Source organism: Bos grunniens, chromosome 22, assembly GCF_055505025.1.
Source record: "Bos grunniens cultivar Pamir isolate PY7600 chromosome 22, Bosgru_T2T1.0, whole genome shotgun sequence".
NCBI classification, from domain to species: domain Eukaryota; kingdom Metazoa; phylum Chordata; class Mammalia; order Artiodactyla; family Bovidae; genus Bos; species Bos grunniens.
Window position 1 is genome coordinate 32,002,549 of NC_141186.1, and position 20,991 is coordinate 32,023,539.

The 20,991-nt window shown below is 40.4% G+C and overlaps 1 protein-coding gene across 26 annotated transcripts in view; it reads right to left on the bottom strand.

Annotated features, from left to right (window-relative positions):
* MITF (melanocyte inducing transcription factor) overlaps nucleotides 1–20,991 on the bottom strand; it is a 229,092-nt gene that overhangs the window by 25,335 nt on the left and 182,766 nt on the right. For 19 of the 26 annotated variants that reach the window (XM_086366838.1, XM_086366836.1, XM_086366837.1 and 16 more), the window contains 3 exons: nucleotides 9,636–9,863; nucleotides 8,501–8,584; nucleotides 6,287–6,382 (listed from right to left, as the gene is read on the bottom strand). In XM_086366838.1, coding sequence (XP_086222964.1) covers nucleotides 6,287–6,382; nucleotides 8,501–8,584; nucleotides 9,636–9,863 — 408 coding nt within the window. The remainder of the gene's footprint in view (nucleotides 1–6,286; nucleotides 6,383–8,500; nucleotides 8,585–9,635; nucleotides 9,864–20,991) is intronic. The other 7 variants (XM_086366855.1, XM_086366854.1, XM_086366846.1 and 4 more) reach the window with 1 other exon arrangement.

The following is a 20,991-nucleotide window of genomic DNA, read 5'->3' on the forward strand; positions in this document are numbered from 1 at the left end:
AACAGAGTACCTGCTTTTAAAGTGACTGATAAACTATGTTTCATTGTTCAGTCACTCAGTTGTATCCAACCCTTTGCAACCCCATGGACTGCAGAACATCAGGCTTCCCTGTCCTTCTCTATTTCTCAAAGTGGCTCAAATTCATGTCCGATGAGGTTTTCCTGAAAGTATATTCTTTGTCTACGGTTTTTTCGCTCAGTCATGTCCACTCTTTGTGACACCATGGACTGCAGCTAGCCAGGCTCCTCTGTCTATGGGGATTCTCCAGGCAACAATACTGGAACGGATTACCATTCCTTTCTCCAAGGGAACTTCCTGACCCAGGGATCGAACCTGGGTCTCGTGCCTTGCTGGCAGCCTCTTTACTGTCTGAGCCACCAGGGAAGTCACAGTTTTTGGGCAGTCAAACTAATTTTCACTTTGATTAACAGAACTATCTGCCACATGAATTACCAAACATCCCGTGGATTGCAATGCAGATCTAAGCACAGAAATGAGGGGATATGTGTGGCTCAAGTGACTACTCCATATTCCAAATCTTTTTCCACTGGGGTGATTTTGCCCCTTTTCCCCAGGGGACATTTGTCACTATCTCGAGACATTCTGAGTTGTCACTGTGAGATGGCAAGGTGTGAATGGCCCCCAGTGGGTAAAAGCCAGGGATCCTGCTAAACATCCTACAACAGACAAGACAGTCTCCACAACAAAGGATTATCCATCCCAAATGTCAACAGTACCAAGGTTGAAAGACTGCTCTAAATGATGGCTTAGCCTCTTTATATTAACAGCTGTTACTTATGAAAGCTACTCAAAGGGAGGCTGATTAAAATAATATGGATTTCTAATTAAAAATCAGTCTCCTAGCCATGCAAATTTAGGAAAAGATTCAGTGGTTCCCTTTCTCATTTTGAAAAATTCCCCCATAAACACAGGTAACTTCATTACTAGGTCAAAATAACACTTTAAAAGCTAAGGAAGAGCAAGCACACCTTCTGTTAATATGAATATATTGTGTCTTTGTGGGGTTTTTATCCAGCACATTAACCTGATGGACAAGATTTCACTTCCAGTGCATGAGCTGTACCTTGGACAGTAAAAGACACAGTCCAATTAGGACAAATAAAGAGAAGGCAGACACGTGTGCGTATGTTCCCTAAACTTTGTCTGAATCGAGTTTTTCCATGTTCTGCTCCACCAAAATGAATATTTTTCCAAGTAAATGATAATTGCAAAATGTTATTATTTTTTCTCTCCCTGGATGGTCCCCTTCTCTGAATATCAATTAAGTTCTGTAAGCAGAAGTAAACTGGGACTTTTATTCTTTGTTTGCGATGGTACAAGAGGGCCCTTGTGCTCTCAGAATAGTTATTTCTAGACTCCAATTCCCTTAGGATAGTTTCCTCTCTAGGATAGTTTCCTCTCTAAGTGTTCCTTCCACTTTATTTTTTAAAATAGTTAACTTGAAATAGACCATTTCAAAGAACCAACTAAAAGGAAAAAAAAAGCCCAACATAAAGAATATTAAGTTTAAACTTCACTGTGGGGAAAACATTAAAATGTTAGTAAGTTGTAGTTGGTTCTATTATTTAATTCTAACAATTAAAACCCAATTTTATCAAGAATAAGAGCTAGTAACTAACATTTAGTGATGGCATAGGTTCTCTTGTTTTAGATGCTATTATTATCCCCATTTTCCAGTGAAGGAAAGTGAGGCAAAGACAAATAACTCACTCCAGAGTATGTACTGAACTCAGATGTCTGGCTGAGAGTCTGTGTTCCTACCTTCTGTGTTACCGTGCCTTTCTGCCAGTTGTAAAATGCCGAAATAGTTTCTTGCGGGAAAGCTCTGATGTGGAGAACACAGAAGAGAAATGGGGACCAGGACAAGGTCAGTGCCCCCTGAGGGCGCTGCAGGTTACTCTTCTCTTGACTGGGGATTAATTAAAATCTGCCCTGGGGATTCTTTCTTATCTGCGGACTCCCCTGAGATGGTCTCTCTGCTTCTGAATTATCCTTCTCCATTCAAAGTCTGAAGTGGTCTCCTTTTCTAAACTTGTAAGCCCAGTGAGACCAGGGAGGAGACCTGACTCATCTGCATCCATAGCACCTCACCCAGCACTGGTCACATGTGAGGCATCTGCTGCTGCTGCTGCTGCTGCTAAGTCGCTTCAGTCGTGTCCAACTCTCTGTGACCCCACAGACGGCAGCCCACCAGGCTCCCCCGTCCCTGGGATTCTCCAGGCAAGAACACTGGAGTGGGTTGCCATTTCCTTCTCCAATGCATGAAAGTGAAAAGTCAAAGTGAAGTCGCTCAGTCGTGTCCGACTCCTAGCGACCCCATGGACTGCAGCCCCCAGGCTCCTCTGTCCCTGGGATTTTCCAGGCAAGAACGCTGGAGTAAGTTGCCATTTCCTTCTCCAATGCATGAAAGTGAAAAGTGAAAGTGAAGTCGCTCAGTCGTGTCCGACTCTTAGCGACCCCATGGACTGCAGTCCCCAGGCTCCTCTGTCCCCGGGATTCTCCAGGCAAGAACACTGGAGTGGGTTGCCATTTCCTTCTCCAATGCATGAAAGTGAAAAGTGAAAGTGAAGTCGCTCAGTCGTGTCCGACTCCTAGCGACCCCATGGACTGCAGCCCCCAGGCTCCTCTGTCCCTGGGATTTTCCAGGCAAGAGTACTGGAGTGGAGTGCCATTGCCTTCTTCTATGAGGCATCTAATAAAGGCTAAATCAATCTTAAAGTGAGTTCAGGAGCAATCGGACTAGGATATCTACTCCAGCGTAGACTGACCGAGGGGACACGGGTATTCAGTCTAAAGGTCATGTCTTCAGAGGGTTGTCACAAGGACAAGTTTTCCACGGGGCAAACTGGGATCCACATCCACAGAGAGACTCACTATGAGAAATATTTCCATTATTGAATATGATATTATTCTAATGTAGAGTTGGCATATTACAGGTGCTGAGTGAATATCACGTGGATAAAATACTATCAAAATTATTTAAACTATAATAAATTATATATAATAATTTAGACATTGTTGAGAACAAGCTATGTTTCCAATGCTAAATGCTGTACATACTTTAGGGTTTCCCAGGGGGCTAGTGGTAAAGAGCCTGCCTGCCAATGCAGGAGACAGGGGTCTGATCCCTGGGTTGGGAAGATCCCCTGGAGAAGGAAACGGCAACCCAATTCACTACTCTTGTCTGGGAAATCCCATGGACAGAGGAGCCTGGTGGGCTACAGTCCGTGGGGTCACAAAAGAGTTGGAAAGGACTCAATGACTAAACAACAACAATTCATAATTTAGGAGATGACCATGTCAAGGAGAAACAATGATCAGTTTCATTTTACAAATAAGGAAATGGAGGACTTCAAGAAACCAAGTAATGTGCAAGGCCAGGCTGTAAACGGCAGACTTAGGATTTGAATCCAGGTCTGACAGTAAATCCTCAACTCCCAACCACTGTGTTACACTGCTTCACTTGTGAGTGTAGATTTGGAAGCTTTCAAGAAGCTGAAAGCCTGATATTTTGAAGGGGAATACAAAGGATGTGCAAGAGGAAATTCAGGCAGTGAGTACTAGGTTAGATCAGATGACATCTGAGGTCCTCATCACTGGGGAAAATTTAAAAAAAAAAAATAATTTAAAAGAATCATGTCAATCCTATAGTTCTCCTGAGTATGCACAGGTATCCATTTGATGCCACTGGAAAATTACCACCCTTGTCAGCAAAGTTCTTCTGAAATGACTTGCTGCTGCTGCTGCTGCCAAGTGGCTTCAGTCGTGTCCGACTCTGTGCAACCCCATAGACGGCAGCCCACCAGGCTCCCCCCGTCCCTGGGATTCTCCAGGCAAGAACACTGGAGTGGGTTGTCATTTCCTTCTCCAATGCATGAAAGTGAAAAGTGAAAGTGAAGTCGCTCAGTCGTGTCCGACTCCTAGCGACCCCATGGGTATATGTAAAAATTATATGTAAAAATTATAAACTCCTGAGCGCAAGCTCCTCCAAGGTTTTTGCTCCTGTTCGTCCTAGGATTCTGACTACTGACAGGCACAGTCTGCCTCACGGATGCATAAAGCTGAAAGTAAGAGGGTTCCACAGAAGCTGACCCAGGGCTGAGAGAGGGTGGGACGAGTTTGGCAAGGAAACATTTGTTAGAAATAATATTTAGTTCTTTCAAAATAGGGGGTGAGTTTAAACGGGCAGTAAATTGACAAAACTAAACAATCTAGAAAAAACTCAGAGGTTTTGAGGGGAGTCTTACTCCTCAAGACTTCAAGAAGGTGACTTAAAGGACTGGATCAAGATAGAAAAGAAAACGTAACTATAAAAAATTGGTTTTCTAGGGATTTTGGTATAAATAAGTAAAAGCTACTACATTCCCTTGCCCAGGAAATTTATCATTGGAATTTAGTCTTTAAAAAAAATTCTGTGGTTAAAAAAATATGATTTAAAATTCACCATTTTTAATTATTTTTAAGTGTACAGTTCCATTGTGTTAAGTGTATTCACACTGTTGGGTAGCACATCTCCAGAACTTTTTCATCTTGCAAATCTGAATTTCTATAACCACTAGCCAACAACTCCCTTTCACCCTTTTTACCACCATGGAAGTTACTCTTTTAAAAACCAATTACTACCCTGTTTAGGAAAAGCATCTTAGGAACTTGTGTAGAAATTCAGTTCAGTTCAGTCTCTCAGTTGTGTCCGACTCTTTGCAACCCCGTAAATTAGTGGTTTTTAAAAGATGACTCTATCCTCCAACCAATCTTGCTTGCTTCAGACTGGCTCCACAATCCGAACCAGCTCTGGCCAATCTATCCTGTAACTGTCCTGAACTCGCTGGTTTGTATCATGTGAGTGTGTGTCAAGTGTGTCAAATCTATCAGCAATACTGATAGATTTGCTCGGTTTGTGTCAAGCCTGAAGTCAAGGGGAGATTCTGTCAGCAACCAGAGTCCTCTGTTTAGTCCTGAATGGTAGGTTCTTCCTCCACTTCCAGGGCTTGTCTCCTAAGTGTATAGTTACACCACCCCTAGATTGTCCAGCTGGTGAGTATATTATGCAGTCTTAAATATATTGCATCCTTAAAGCTGTTTGTCCATTTTATTTTCATTTCAAAAATCTGAACAGAAGGCTAGCATATTCTTGAACTCTTGGTGAAATTTAAATGTTAATAAAAATAGTATACCCCCCAAAACATACTAATTACTAAAGAATATGACAGTCTCATGGCATTGCTTGAATAGAAAACAGAAAATGATGGGACTAGGCATTCAAATCGGAGAAAGCAATGGCACCCCACTCCAGTACTCTTGCCTGGAAAATCCCAAGGGCATCGGAGCCTGGTAGGCTGCAGTCCATGGGGTCACTAAGAGTCAGACACGTCTGAGCAACTTCACTTTCACGCATTGGAGAAGGAAATGGCAACCCACTTCAGTGTTCTTGCCTGGAGAATCCCAGGGACAGGGGAGCCTGGTGGGCTGCCGTCTATGGGACGCGCAGAGTCGCATATGGGCTCTGGTCGCACAGAGTCAAACACGACTGAAGCGACTTAGCAGCAGCAGCAGCAGGCATTCAAAGATGTACTGTGTCCCAGCTCTGACACATCTGACCTGTATAACCTAGGGCAACACAAGCTAACCTTTCCTAACCCTAAAATGGAGGGCAATGAGAGAATCCCAACATGACTCAAGGAATTCCTGCGAGAACCAAGAAAGATGCAAACGGAAGGAGTGAAAGAAAATAAACTCTACAGGCAAGGCTCCAACTGCAGACAGGAATACTTAACAGAGAAGAGCAAATATGACCCCTGCTTAATGAACTAAAATTGGAATAAATTTGCCATTGAAATGGGGCAAACTGAACATCACTTAATCACCTGTCAATAGTAAGGGATCTCCTTTAAAAAGTGTATTATGTTTTCAGGCTGACCAGAAAACCACTGTAAATAACACAACACACAGTATTTCCCTCGGCAGCAGTATACAAGTTAGGCATCAGACGCGGATGGGAGTTAGAAAACCTAGCATGTTATTGAAAGTGAACTTGGACTCCAGGGAATGCAGAGCTTTATCATGGGGTTACTGATAAACTCACGAGCAATTCTTAATTTCTAATGTTTGAGTCATTTATCTGTGATCTTGAGATATTTCTCTGCCTCATGAATTAACTTCTCAAAGAATCACTTGCAAAGAGAAACTGAAAATTCAGGAACAGGGAAAAAACACTGGAAATAATATCTCGAGCTTTTTTTTAGAAAAATAAAAATATCACCAATACCGTATTTGCCATTTGCAAGGCGGGATCCATCAAGCCCAGGATTTCTTCATTATAACTTGATTCTAGGCTAATGATGTCATCAATTACATCATCCATCTGAGGGAAAAAGGCAATGGAAGAGAGAGAGATATAAGCAAAAACTGTGCAAAGCAATCCAAAGAGAGATCCATGGTCTTTCCTGATCTAAAGAAGTAACACTCTTTAGTTAGAGTCTAAGAGATGACTGTCCTCTTTCTCTTCAAAGGAATACATTACTGAAGACCATTAATGCTAATGGGTGATGAGGAGGATGATACATGCAACCAGCACATAGTGAGTGATTACTAGGTGCCAGTCACTGGGCTCGGGGCTTTTTATGGACTAACTGATTTACCCTGACAATAACCCTACCAGAACAGGTGCTATTATTACAGCAATTTTTCAGGTGAGATACATGAGAAGCAGCTTGCCCAAAGTCACACATCGAAGAGGGGTTAGAGCCACAGTTTGAACTATGCTTTCAATTGTTATATAAAACTGCCTGCCCTAAACTGGAAAGAGGAACCAGGAAACTTCATCTTGAATGATAGCTGCCTTTTCCTTTTCTCATCTAAATTTATATCCAGTACATTTCCCACACCCTCCTTGGAGTAAAAAAAAAAACCACAGATGGCTGTTCAACCCTTTGTTCCCATAGGATGTGGGGGGCGCTGTGGCTCCCAGGCCACTGGTTAGCCCTGCAGTAACCTTACAATGACTTGTAAACTAAGTCTCTCCTTGTATGCCTGCCAGTGTGCTTGGCACTCCCGGAGGAGAGCACCAGGACGAGGTTATCATTACAGTCGTGGAGCTGACATTCCCTCTAGATCAATTTTATTTCTAAAGTACCAAAACATCAGTCATGATAATAAACAACAGTGATTACATGTGCATTGCAGCAGTTGCAAAGACAAGTCTGTGAAAACATTTCTTCGTAAACATCTTATGTATTTGATCTACTTGGTATGTGTGTGTGTGTGTGTGTTGTGTGTTGTGTGTGTGTGTGCGCACGTGCGCGAGCATGCAAACACCTGCTTGGGTCTTAATAGTGCTTCACAAGTACACAGTGAAAGCTCAGAACTCAGAGGGATGCTCCTGTGTGCCTCTTTGCCATAGTTAAAGAAGACAGGCTTCAACATCATGGCGCTTGTCAGAATCTCGGTTCTCCCACTTTCTGGGTTGGATCACTGCCCCTCATCTTTAAGAGTCACAGTGTGCCAATCTGTAAAATGGGGTTAATAATACTATGCCCTTACTGGATTCTTGTGAGATTTCAGGACAAACCATATGAAGTGCTCACAGTGCCAAGCATACAGCATACATTCAAAAAATGAGTGTCACTGAGTAACTCCAGAGAAGAATAAATGGAGGTCAGTTTTGAGTAACTGCCAGTACTGTTTCCTTTCCAGGTATACCAATTGTATGTCCTGTTTAACAGATGACTTTCGAAGTGAATTGGTAAACTGGAAAATGGGCCAGAAGACTTATGAGCAACCTTTCTTTGTAAATGTTTAATCTTTTTTTTTTTTTTTTCAGGGAAAGGAAATTACTGGCTTTGGTGTGAGAGAATTTTTTAAATAATTTGTTCTCTTATGAAAAGAGTCATACATGTTGATAAAAAGCAAAAAAAAATTTTTTTTCTTCCTCTTATATATCCATGCACTCATTTAAAATATACAAATATAATTAATAAATGGATGTAACATAATTTATATATCCATTAAACAGGATGTCACAGAAGAAATTTTCATTGCTTGGGAAAAGATTCATGAATTATCATTAAATGAATAAATAAAGTTTCCAAAAATATTTTCCATGAGATTTCATTTTATAAAACTATATAGATCTCACACATACACACATCTTGGTTTTACAGATATTCTGTCCAAGTTGCTAACCCATAAATTTGTATAACATACTTTGATAATGGTATCTAAATGAAGTACAGCAGTTTACATCTTATTTATTAAAATTTATGTATTTTAGCACAGTTTAACACCTTATAGCAACTCAGGGAAAAATGCATTTTAGTATCATTTCCCTAGTAGTTTTTAAATCATGAGACATAATGATTTAAAAAAAAAATCAGTGGGGGTGGGGGCAAAAATCCAAAGTCATTAGGAAGGTGTGATTAGCCACAAATATAGATCCTCATTACAAAGTGTTATATCCTTGGGCTGCCGAGTCATTCAGTACCTGCATGCACGATGCTCGTGAATGTGTGTTCATACTTGGGCATTCGCTCTCCGCCCTGTTTTGCTCTTCAAACTTATAAAATCCCTGCAAAAACACAAGCAAAATCAGCCCATGACTTGGATTTGCAAATGACTGTTCAGTGACATTTTCACATGAGGTTGATGGTGTAGCAACAAGATGAACTAAGCTCTCCAGTAAAGTGGAATGTGACCAAGAAATGAAATAATGAAGGAAGAACTTCCATCAAATCAGTCTGACAGATGACAAGCATGGACAGAGAAAAATAAGATGGTTGGTTTGGGTAAAAGGGAGAAGACTTAGTCCCTCTAGAAATTAAAATCAACCAAACTTCAGAAGGGTTACCTCTGAAATCACGTGAACATTTCAGAGGACAATCAAACTCCATTAAAATGATGCTCATCATCTCATAATTTGGAAATAACAGGCATTAAATCACAACTTGCCTTTTAGGTATGCTTCAAATTTTGGTGCCACAATTAGCTTTGAGGTATATTTGAGTCTTGTCTCCAACCCAGCCTTTATAAAAAGCAGCTTTCACCAGCAGCAGCAATTTATTAAGGAAACCGAATTCACCCAGCAAGGAAATCTTTGCTTTTCTGTTAGATTCTCATGTACTATATATTCTTTCAATCCAGCCATGCACACCCTGTGCTTTTTTTGTTTTTCCTTTCCAGCTCAGGAAGAAATAAAAATAATATTCCAGACATTCACAGCAAGCGGAACTTCTAAACTGCCTGTCCGACACCTTTTCTATTTTTACTATCCCTTTTCCACCTTCCCTTCTCTCCCTGCATTTTCAACGCTTTGTAAATGGAAAGGCATGGAAGAGAACACTCAGCTAACAAGCAGAAACGGGATAGGAGAAAAAGGGTCCTCGCCTCCAGGTTCTGCTCCGAGGGGGCCAAGTCCCCTGCCTGGAGCCATAACCCAATAACCCAGTGACAGTGACAGGGACAAGAGGCTAGAGGATGACAGCTAGCATGGGGAGTCTGGGACAAAGGCCGGTGAAGGTGGCCACGCGGACAGACTAGAGTCCACAATCAAGTGCAGGAGGGAGATCCAACAGACAGTCATTCAGTGTAAGAGAAAGGAGAGGGGAGGAGACATGAATTACCTCTTTTTCACAGTTGGAGTTAAGTGTAAGCATAGCCATGGGGCTGTTGGGTGCGCTGCTCCCCGGCACTGGTGGCATGACATGGTCGCCAGGCTGGTTTGGACATGGCAAGCTCAGGACTTGGTTGGCATGTTTATTTGCTAAAGTGGTAGAAAGGTACTGCTTTACCTGCTGCCTTTGGGCTTGCTGTATGTGGTACTTGGTGGGGTTTTCGAGGTGGGTCTGCACCTGAACATAGCCATGGAGGGAAGAGAAGAAAGTGCCGTTATTGGTGAGTTTTGGACGGCTCTTCTTTTCAGGCACAAGCATGAGACAGGCCAGTCCGTTAACAGAATAGATTATTAAGCCCCTGTTAGGTACCAGGCACTGTGTTAATGGATTTTGCTATTACTGAAGTTTAAAGGCTAACTCTTCGGATTTGGGTTAATACTCTGCCTGGTTTCATTTCCCTGCTAATTAACAGTCCATCTCTTTAAAACCTTGTGCCCTTCTTCTCATGCATAATAGCCAAAAATCTGCAACCATCTGTAGGGTAAACATTTTCTAACACATATCTGAAAGAGTTTATTAAGATCAAAACAATAATCTAGAAGAAGGTGTATAACTTATTTCAGTTTTCTTTGGCAAATATAATAGCTTTCTGTTTTGTTTTTAAAAAAAAACCACCTCCTTTAGAAACAACTATAAAATGGTTGTAGAACATAAACAGAAACATTCTGATGATTAAATCCACCAGTTGCAGATTAATTCTTCCCACTTTCATTGGGACATGAGTATTCAACATTTTAATTAAGATCTTAAACTCAACATAAAAAGCAGTTCCACATGAAGTAGTTTCTTTCAAACACAAAAAACACTTCCACAGATGTGTTTGTTTGTTTTTTCTTTTTGGATATGTTTTTAAAGGCATTTTTTTAAGCCACCAGTATATTTTCACCTTGTTTCTCATAAGACATTAATAGACAATACGAAGCTTTTAAACAAAATCAATGATACTCAATATAGTCACTTTTTCCTTGAGAAACACAATTTATTCTTATGAGCTAAGAATAGGAGTCATGGGGAGAATACAGCCATGCACAAGAGGGAAAAAAATCCTACTAATATTTACTCTGTTCAAAACTACATTGGATTACTGCTTATGGCATCAAATAATAAACAACATTAAAAAGGAAGACACGTACCAACTGAAAACTGTGTGTCTACTACAATAACACGAAAAGGTGAAACACTCAATTTATGAATTACATTTCAGAGACTGAATATAAGAATAAAGCTCACCTGATAGTGATTATATTCTAGCATTTCCAGCATAACCACGTTTTAGGTGGCCCCAATCCAACAAGAAACAGTAGACTATTCGTTCCCTCTACTTTCTGTAACTCCAATTCGTAGACTGGCATAGAGAAAGCACTATAAACAAGGTGTCCCGAGACACCACCGGAAACTTCATCACAGCAGCCCTGCTTATAATAACCTAAGCTAATTAGTTATGCATGTAAAAAAAAAAAGTTCACACAAAGGGCTTTTTTTTTTTTTGGAAGCCCTACAAGTTTGCTCTTAAATATTGATATCAACCGCCCCCCATCCCACCCAGCTTGACGTCATGCCTTTTTTTCATAAATATAAAAGAACCTTTTTTAAGGGATGAGCTATCAAAGTCAAACTCGCTGTCAGATCAAGGCCAATTCACTATTCATCTTTAGTTCCAGTAGTATTAATAGACAGTGCTATTTCTCTTTCAGCAATAGGCTAAGAGCTAGATGCCCTCTTTGGAGAACACTGCCTAAAAGCTACACATGAGACTTTTCTAATGGATGAGTAACTTGGCCCCTTCCAAACACAGAAAGAGTGTCCTTTAGTATGTGGGAGTCCCTGATGAACTTTCGAGTTCAGCAGTCTCATCTTGCATCCAGGTCTCAAGGTACATCTTATTCTTAGCTGGATAGATAAATAAATTTCCTCCTGACCTTGCATCAGGAAAAGGGGGAGCTATTCGAAATAGAAAAGGAAAAATACATATATCCACAGAGGCACTTTCGAATACATATTTACATGGAAATTAAGAAATACACACCTCCCCAATTTAGTCCTCAAATTAGGAAGCATAACAATTTTCACTGAAAATCTTTTAATGTAATTCTTGGTGCTAAAGAAGAATACATTTATCATATACACAACTGGTGTATTTGTATATTTGCTCATTTATTCATTCCATTATTTAATGGTATTATGTGCTAAATGCCGTTCCAGGCAAAGAATGCACATTGTGAGCAAGTAGATACAATTGTCAGCTTTATGACACTGAGAGTCTGGGGTGAAGCAAAGGAAGGAAAACACAAACAGATATATATTTAAAATTATGATAATGGCTGATAGGCACTGCTGAAATGGTGAGATATTTTAAGTACAAGAATTTGAAATTTAATAATTTTGTCCAAATGCCCAGGCTAATGAAGTCCTTTAGTTGACAATCTCAAATTCTTTCAAATGACTGATCTAACGTGCACAGAAACATTTTAAGTTTCATAAAGGGTCCAGACATGATAATGATGAGGACAATAGACATTACTAAAATAAACATCAAATGAGGGCAATGGGTGTAATGTGCTTATTTCACTATTACACTTAAAAAAGAAAGGGCTGCACATTTAAAAATAAATGTTAATTCACTGGCAGATCCTTATTCTTTAAATGAATCAGAATTTCAGGCTTTAGTAAGGAAAAAAGCAACTTCTTGTCTGTTCAGCACTGTCAGTGAGGTCTTTACTACAACCAGATTGGGATGCTCAGAGTGGGATGTATTGTTTCCCTTTTACTGTCAATATATTTTTAAGTAAGTTAAGAACGGACTGGCTATAAACATTATGGAGAAGACAGAACATCCCCAGACATCACCAATCCAACACCTAAAATAGGTAACATAAAGGAGGTCATGATCTATGGGGTGGTGAGGTCTGTGGCAAACTAGAGTGCACGTGCTTCATGTAAAAAAAAAAAAAAGACAAAAAAACAGCTGACATAATCTGTAATTGACTGCAGCCCTGTGGCAATACCATTCCAGTCGAGTTGGGTTTTTTTTTTTTTTTTTTTTCAATTTTTCAGTTTAGCCTGCAACCTGAACTTGTTTTTTCAATGAAAACTCCCAGATTACAAAAATGACACCTAATTGTTTGATTTTTCATACTGTACAAGACAAATCAAACACACTTGTTGGTTGGACTCAACAGAAATGTGGTCTCTGCTCTACACCGTCCAGAAGGAGAATCTTTCTTTCTATATTCTGGGGCCCAGCAGGAGCACCGAGGTTCTTAGAAGTTAGTTCTTCTTCTGAAACATTAGTGTCAAATATAGGCCATTCCATTCCTGGTGCTTCTCTGAGAGGCGCATCGTGCCTGGTGGCACAGTCAGCAGAAGAATTAGTAGTATAAACCTGCGATCACATTCAGATCTCGCAGCTTACTACTTATGTGACCTTTGGCACGATATGAACCTTTCCAGGCCTTAGTCACTTCATATGCTCAATGAGGGTGATAACAGAACCTGCCTGCTAGAGGTGTTTTTGGCATTAAATGAAACCACAATTATACTAGGCTTAGCAATCCATCTCAAACAACCGTTTTCAAATTTTCTTTTTTGCCTTAGGACCCTTTTAAACTCTTAAATGTCTTGTGTTTATGTGGGTTTTATCTGTATTTATCATCTTAAGAATTAAAACTGAGAAAATTTTAAAACCCAAGATAACTCACTAGCATATAGTCTGCTGGGCATGAGAACAAAGACACTGTAACACATTATGTAGCCTCTGTAAAACTCTTCTGTATAGAGTTATCCTTGGAATCCACAGGGATGGGTTTTAGGACCTCTGCAGATGGCAAAATCCAAGGATGCTCAAGTCTCTAATATAAAATGGCACTGTACTCTCTTTGAGAGATGAACATTTATAAAAAGGAAAATAACAGTTTGTTATTATTATAAAAGTATGTGTGACCTGGTGGAATGGCAGGAGTCCTGGAGACCCCCAGGGTTCTGGGATGACACTTTGAGAAGCTCTGATCTACCTGTAGCATTGTATCCAGCCCATCCTGGTCATGCTGTTGCCCACTGTGTTGGTGGTGCACAACAAAGTCACTGTGCGTTTTGCTTGCCTCACACTCAAAACACTAATAACCCTAATTTCTCATAGCATTGCTTTTGTTGTTCAATCGCTAAGTCACGTCCAACTCTTTGTGACCCAACGACTGCAGCACACCAGGCCTCCCTGTCCCTCACTATCTCTCATAGTTTTCCCAAGTTCATGTCCATTGAATTGGTGATGATATCCAACCATCTTATCCTCTACCGCCCTCTTCTCCTTTTGCCTTCCATCTTTCCCAGCATCAGGGTCTTTTCCAATGAGTCGGCTATTCGCACCAGATACCCAAAGTATTGGAGTTTCAACTTCCACAACATTATTATGAGGCTCTATACTATAGTCTTTTGACTGCTTTATTTGGCCACACTGCACAGCATGTGGGATCTTAGTTCCCTGCCCAGGGATCAAACCCTCGCCCCCTACTAGAAGCGTAGAGTCTTAACCACTGGACCATCAGGGAAGTCTCTCCTTTCTCTATAGTAAAAGCCATATAAATGTAACATTCTGTCTTCAACTGTCCTAAACCATAGATTTTTAGTTAGTGATTTCCCTCTCATTCATTTTAAAACTGCCAATGAAAACACATGTGGCATTAAACATCGGTATGATTTCCTGGTAATTTTTGTAGGTTTTTGTCCTTCAAACCAACTGTATTATGGAATTCAGATGCCAAAAATTGGGTATTGTTGAGCAGTTGAGGTGCAGACACAAAATAAAGCTGGAATACTTCTCACTCTATCAAAACACCATATTTTATTGACATAACTTATATTTCACAGAAGTAAGTATGTTAGCTATCTGGGTCAAGGGCAAAAATCCAATGACTTTGAAACTTTTCTTTCCTGTTATTACTACTGTCTTTTTCCCTTTTTCCTTCCTTCATTCAGATCCTGAACTGATAGCAAACGAATGGGAATGAATCACTTTCTAGCTGTCACAGTTTAGTTTCCCCACTTCCCAGGTGACACTGACAGGCTGTTTCCCATCGGTTTCATTCTAAAGAGACCCTGGAGCACATCAGTGTAAGATGGTGCCTGCAGATACCATCAAATTGGCTGACAAAAGAATTCACCGGAGCAAAGAAAAATCCCCATCTGATTGATATCCACTGCACTTTGATTACCTCTACTATTTGTAGATCAGAATAAAAATAAAATTGAGTGAATATTCCCATAATTCTTTTACTATAATGGACTTTACTTTTTGAACAAGTCATCAGAGCTTTCAGATTTCTCACTTTGTGTTTAGAGAGAGAATGTGTTCTTTTGTTCAGTAAGTAAAAGAAATATTAAAATGGATTCAATCAGATGCTATCCACTACCACCCCCAAGGGCTTCCTTGGTAGCTCAGCTGGTAAAGAATCTGCCTGCAACGCAGGAAACCCCGGTTCCATTCCTAGGTTGGGAAGATCCCCTGAAGAAGTGATAGGCTACCCATTCCAGTATTCTTGGGCTTCCCTGGCGGCTCAGACAGTAAAGAAGCCATCTGCAATGAGGGAGACCTGGGTTATACGCCTGGATTGGGAAGATGCCCTGGAGGAGGGCATGGCAACCCACTCTAGTATTCTTGCCCTGAGAATTCCCATGAACAGAGGAGCCTGGCAGGCTACAGTCTATGGAGTCGCGAAGAGTTGGATATGACTGAGTGACTAAGCACACACAGCACAGCACCCCCCAAACCACTATGCTCTTCATACTATTTTTAAAGGACAATGTACAGAGATGGTCACTAATGTAATCATCATCCCTTAGAACATGATGAAACAGAGCACATTCTGAAACAGCTAGCATTCTGAAATGACTCACCCAAAGTCTTGCCCTAGGTCATGTATGAGAGGTGACAAGATTCTTTTCAGTCCCACAATTATAATATTACCATGAATGAAAACAATGGCCCAGAACGCAAGTTCTCATTCAGCAATGTTTTCACTGCAACCTGGACAACCTTCTCCTTAATAAAAAAGAAAGACAACAAGGATACAAATCCTGACCTAAGAGAGAAAACCCCAAACCATATGCAGACAAATGCAAATTTAGAAGAGGATATGGAGAAAAGGAACTCTCCTACACTGTTGGTGGAAATGTAAATTGGTATACACTCTACAAACAACAGCATGGAGGTTTCTCCAACAACAACAAAAACCCTAACAACAGAGTGGCAATAAGATCCAGCAAAATTACTCCTGGGCATATATCCAGGAAAAATGGAAACTCTAATTTTAAAAGATACATGCACCCCAAGGTTCATAGTAGCACTATTTACAATAGTCAAGACATGGAAGCAACCTAAATGTCCATCAACAGATGAAGAGATAAAGATGTTGTATATATACACAATGGACTATTACTCAGGCATTCAGTTCAGTTCAGTTCAGTTGTTCAGTCATGTCTGACTCTTTGTGACCCCATGAATTGCAGCACTCCGGGCCTCCCTGTCCATCTCCAACTCCCGGAGTTTACCCAAACTCATGTCCATTGACTTGGTGATGCCATCCAACCATCTCATCCTCTGTCATCCCTTTCTCCTCCTGCCTTCAATCCCTGCATCAGGGTCTTTTCAAATGAGTCTGTTCTTTGCATCAGGTGGCCAAAGTATTGGAGTTTCAGCTTCAATATCAGTCCTTCCAATGAACACCCAGGACTGATCTCCTTTAGAATGGACTGGTTGGATCTCCTTGCAGTCCAACGGACTCTCAAGAGTCTTCTCCAACACCACAGTTCAAAAGCATCAATTCTTCGGCACTCAGCTTTCCTTATAGTCCAACTCTCACATCCATACATGACTACTGGAAAAACCACAGCCTTGACTAGATGGGACCTTTGTTGGCAAAGTAATGTCTCTGCTTTTTAATATGCTGTCTAGGTTGGTCATAACTTTCCTTCCAAGCAGTAATCATCTTTTAATTTCATGGTTGCAGTCACCATCTACAGTGGTTTGGAGCCCCACAAAATAAAGTCTGCCACTGTTTCCACTGTTTCCCCATCTATTTGCCATGAAGTGATGGGACCAGATGCCATGATCTTAGTTTTTTGAATGTTGAATTTTAAGCCAACTTTTTCACTCTCCTCTTTCACTTTCATCAAGAAGCTCTTTAGTTCTTCTTCAATTTCTGCCATAAGGGTGGTGTCATCTGCATATCTGAGGTTATTGATATTTCTCCCAGCAATCTTGATTCTAGCTTGTGCTTCATCCAGCCCAACATTTTTCATGATGTACTCTACATATAAGCTAAATAAGCAGGGTGACAATATACAGCCTTGACGTACTCCTTTTCCTATTTGGAACCAGTTTGTTGTTCCATGTCCAGTTCTAACTGTTGCTTCCTGACCTGCATACAAATTTCTCAAGAGGCAGGTCAGGTGGTTTGGTATTCCCATCTCTTTCAAAATTTTCAACAGTTTATTGTGATCCCACACAGTCAAAGGTTTTGGCATAGTCAATAAAGCAGAAATAGATGTTTTTCTGGAACTCTCTTGCTTTTTCAATGATCCAGCGGATGTTGGCAATTTGATCTCTGGTTCTTCTGCCTTTTCTAAAACCAGCTTGAACATCTGGAAGTTCATGGTTCATGTATTGCTGAAGCCTGGCTTGGAGAATTTTGAGCATTACTTTACTAGCATGTGAGATGAGTGCAATTGTGCGATAGTTTGAACATTCCTTGGCATTGCCCTTCTTTGTGATTGGAATGAAAACTGACCTTTTCCAGTCCTGTGGCCACTGCTGAGTTCTCCAAATTTGCTGGCATACTGAGTGCAGCACTCTCACAGCATCATCTTTTAGGATTTGAAATAGCTCAACTGGAATTCCATCACCTCCACTAGCTTTGTTCATAGTGATGCTTCTAAGGCCCACTTAACTTCACATTCCAGGATGTTTAGCTCTAGGTGAGTGATCACACCATCACGATTATCTGGGTCATGAAGGTCTTTTTGTACAGTTCCTCTGTGTATTCTTGCCACCTCTTCTTAATACCTTCTGCTTCTGTTAGGTCCATACCATTTCTATCCTTTATTGAGCCCATCTTTGCATGAAATGTTCCCTTAGATTCTCTAATTTTCTTGAAGAGATCTCTAGTCTTTCCCATTCTATTTTTTCCTCTATTTCTTTGCACTGATCACTGAGCCACTCAGGCATTACAAAGAATAATATAATGCCACAGCCAGCAATATGGATGGACCTAGAGTTTATCATACTAAGTAAGTTGAGAAAGACAAACACCATATAGTATCAGTTACACGTGCTAAGCCACTTCAGTCATGCCTGACTCTGTGTGACCCCATGGACTATAGCCTGCTAGGCTCCTCTGTCCACAGGATTCTCCAGGCAAGAACACTGGAGTAGGTTGCCACTTCCTGCTCCAGGGGATCTTCCCAAACCAGACTGAACCCACGTCTCTTACATTTCTTGCATTGGCAGGTGGGCTCTTTACCACTAGCACCACCTGGGAAGCTGTTATCACTTATATAAGGAATCTAAAAAAAAAAGATACAAATGAGCATATTTAAAGACAGAAAACAGAGTCTGAGACATGGGAAACAAATTTATGGTTTTCCAAAAAGAAAAGCAAGGGTTGGGGGGCATAAATCAAGAGTTTGGGATTAACAGAAACACACAACTATACATGAAACAGATAAACAACAAAGTCTGATTGGATAGCACAGGGAACTATATTCAATATCTTGTAATAACCTATAATGGAACAGAATTTGAAAGAGAATATACACATATATTGGAGAAGGCAATGGCACCCCACTCCAGTACTCTTTGCCTGGAAAATCCCATGGACAGAGGAGCCTGGTGGGCTGCTGTCTATGGGGTCACACAGAGTCGGACACGACTGAAGTGACTTAACAGCAGCAGCATACACATATATTCTTTTTCAGATTTTTCTTTCTTGTACAGCTGAAACTAATACAGCACTGTAAATCAACTATGCTTCAATTTTTTAAAAATCATATGCAAAAAAAAAAAAAAAAAAAAGATCAGTACTTAAATAAGTGACTACAGTTGATATAGCCAGGTCTTCTTCCCTATCACAGAGATCTGCCCACCAGCCCAATTAGGCCTGCTCTCTGCTTTTGCATGGCCTAAACACTAAGAATAGATTTTTACAGTTTTAACTGGCTGAAAATCATGAAAAGAAGAATGATATTTCATGATACATGAGAATTTTATGAAATCCAAATTTCAATGTCCATAAATAAAGTTTGCTTGGCACACAGCCCCGTCCATTCGTTGACATGTTGTCCATGGCTGCTCCCACACTATAGCAGCGGAGCCCAGGTGGCTCCTAGCCTAAAATATCTACTATCTGGGTTTTTAGAGAAAATGTCAATCCTTGCTCTGTAAGAAAGTTTTACCAATCTAGAATTCAGTTTTCCTACTATGTTGAAGCTTCAGCAAGATTTGAAGAATGAGGTGATTTTTTTTTCAAAAGAGAAATACAATATGTATAAATAATTTTATAGTTGTTTTTCCAAATAACTGGACAAATGAACAGAGGATATGCTTAATTATCCCTATTTTAAAGGCTGTAAAACAAAAACAAACTCTAAAAGGAAAAGTGAAAAGGCTCACCAGGGTTAGAAAACAAACTCAGGGCCCTGCCTCCTGTGTCCAGTAACAAATGATGGAACCCCTTCACTGCTGATCAATTTCCATCAAGGATTTGAACTGAGTAAAGAGACAAAGATAAACCTACATCCAGAAGTGTACTCCCATATCTTATGCATGCAAAAATATGCATGAATTTATATTGTATTGTTTTTGATCTGCACAGTTTAACACCACTTCCTGTCTTACTACTCTGTTGCTGCTGCTGCTAAGTCGCTTCAGTTGTGTCCAACTCTGTGCGACCCCACAGACGGCAGCTCACCAGGCTCTCTGAATTCAGACGGATGTGTAGTAAATGTGCACATGAGGAACGGCGAGCAAATCTATTTTTCTAAAACTGTGATGTTGTAATAGAATAAAGTGGACTGCCCTATTAAAAGTTCCTAGCAAGCTTCTTATCCTAAACCAATGACCTATAAAATAAAGGACTTACTCTAAACTGCAAAGTGGGCATGCTTGGTATTTAGGAAAAACAATATTCAGCAGTCTTAAAAAAAAAAATAAAAAGGAAGTATTACTGTAAGAAAACTCACAGTATATATATTATTTTTTCTCTCTCAGACTAAAATAAACCCAAGGTCTGAGTATTAAAAGAACATCAAGTGTTTATCTCAGCCAAATAGAAATATGAGAGATTAAAGGGTGGCAGCCATCTGCCTGCAGAGTATGAATAATCCCAGGTTAAAAACACCACTTACAGAATCAAATTTCTATAAGAGAAGCAGCAAGACCCAATAAACTTAATCCATTACTCACTTTAAAGAAAAACCATGCATTTACATTCTGAGGACCATATAAATCATGATGCACAGTTATATCATATTAAATATAGCAGGATTTTTTTTAAAACACAGAAAACAGAATTAGCATTAATTCAATCAAAACTGTATATCATGTACCTGATGCTGTGCATTTTATATTCACTCCTGCTGCTGCTGCTGCTGCTAAGTCGCTTCAGTTAGGTCTGACTCTGTGCGACCCCAGAGACGGCAGCCCACCAGGCTCCCCCGTCCCTGGGATTCTCCAGGCAAGAACACTGGAGCGGGTTGCCATTTTCTTCTCCAATGCAGCAAAGTAAAAAGTGAAAGTGGAGTCGGACCAGCGACCCCATGGACTGCAGCCTACCAGGCTCCTCCGTCCATGGGATTTTCCAGGCAAGAGTACTGGAGTGGGGTGCCATTGCCTTCTCCAATATTCACTCCTAGCTCAGGTCAATTTAAAATAAAGCTCAGAAATCACTTGGATAGCTTATAAAGTATTCTTGAAAGCTTCTTCTCACAATTTTTTAAAATCATATGATGACAACTGATTACATACAGAAGGAACTATAGACTCTTCAGATTTTCATAGGTTTAACCTCTTATATTGAATTGCTGCTATTCAGAGTATACCCAATTGTCCTCTTCCAAACACAAAAATAGGGTTGAGTGCAAGTCTTCATGTCTAAATAAATCATTTAGGATCTTGTTAAGTGCTGTGTGATTCTGTAGGTCTGGGGTAGGGCCCAGGATCCTGCATTTCTAATAAGCTCCCAGGGGAAGTCTACCCTGCTGGTCAATAAATCACACCACCCTCTGAGTGCAAGGCTTTAACACATTTTCACCTCAA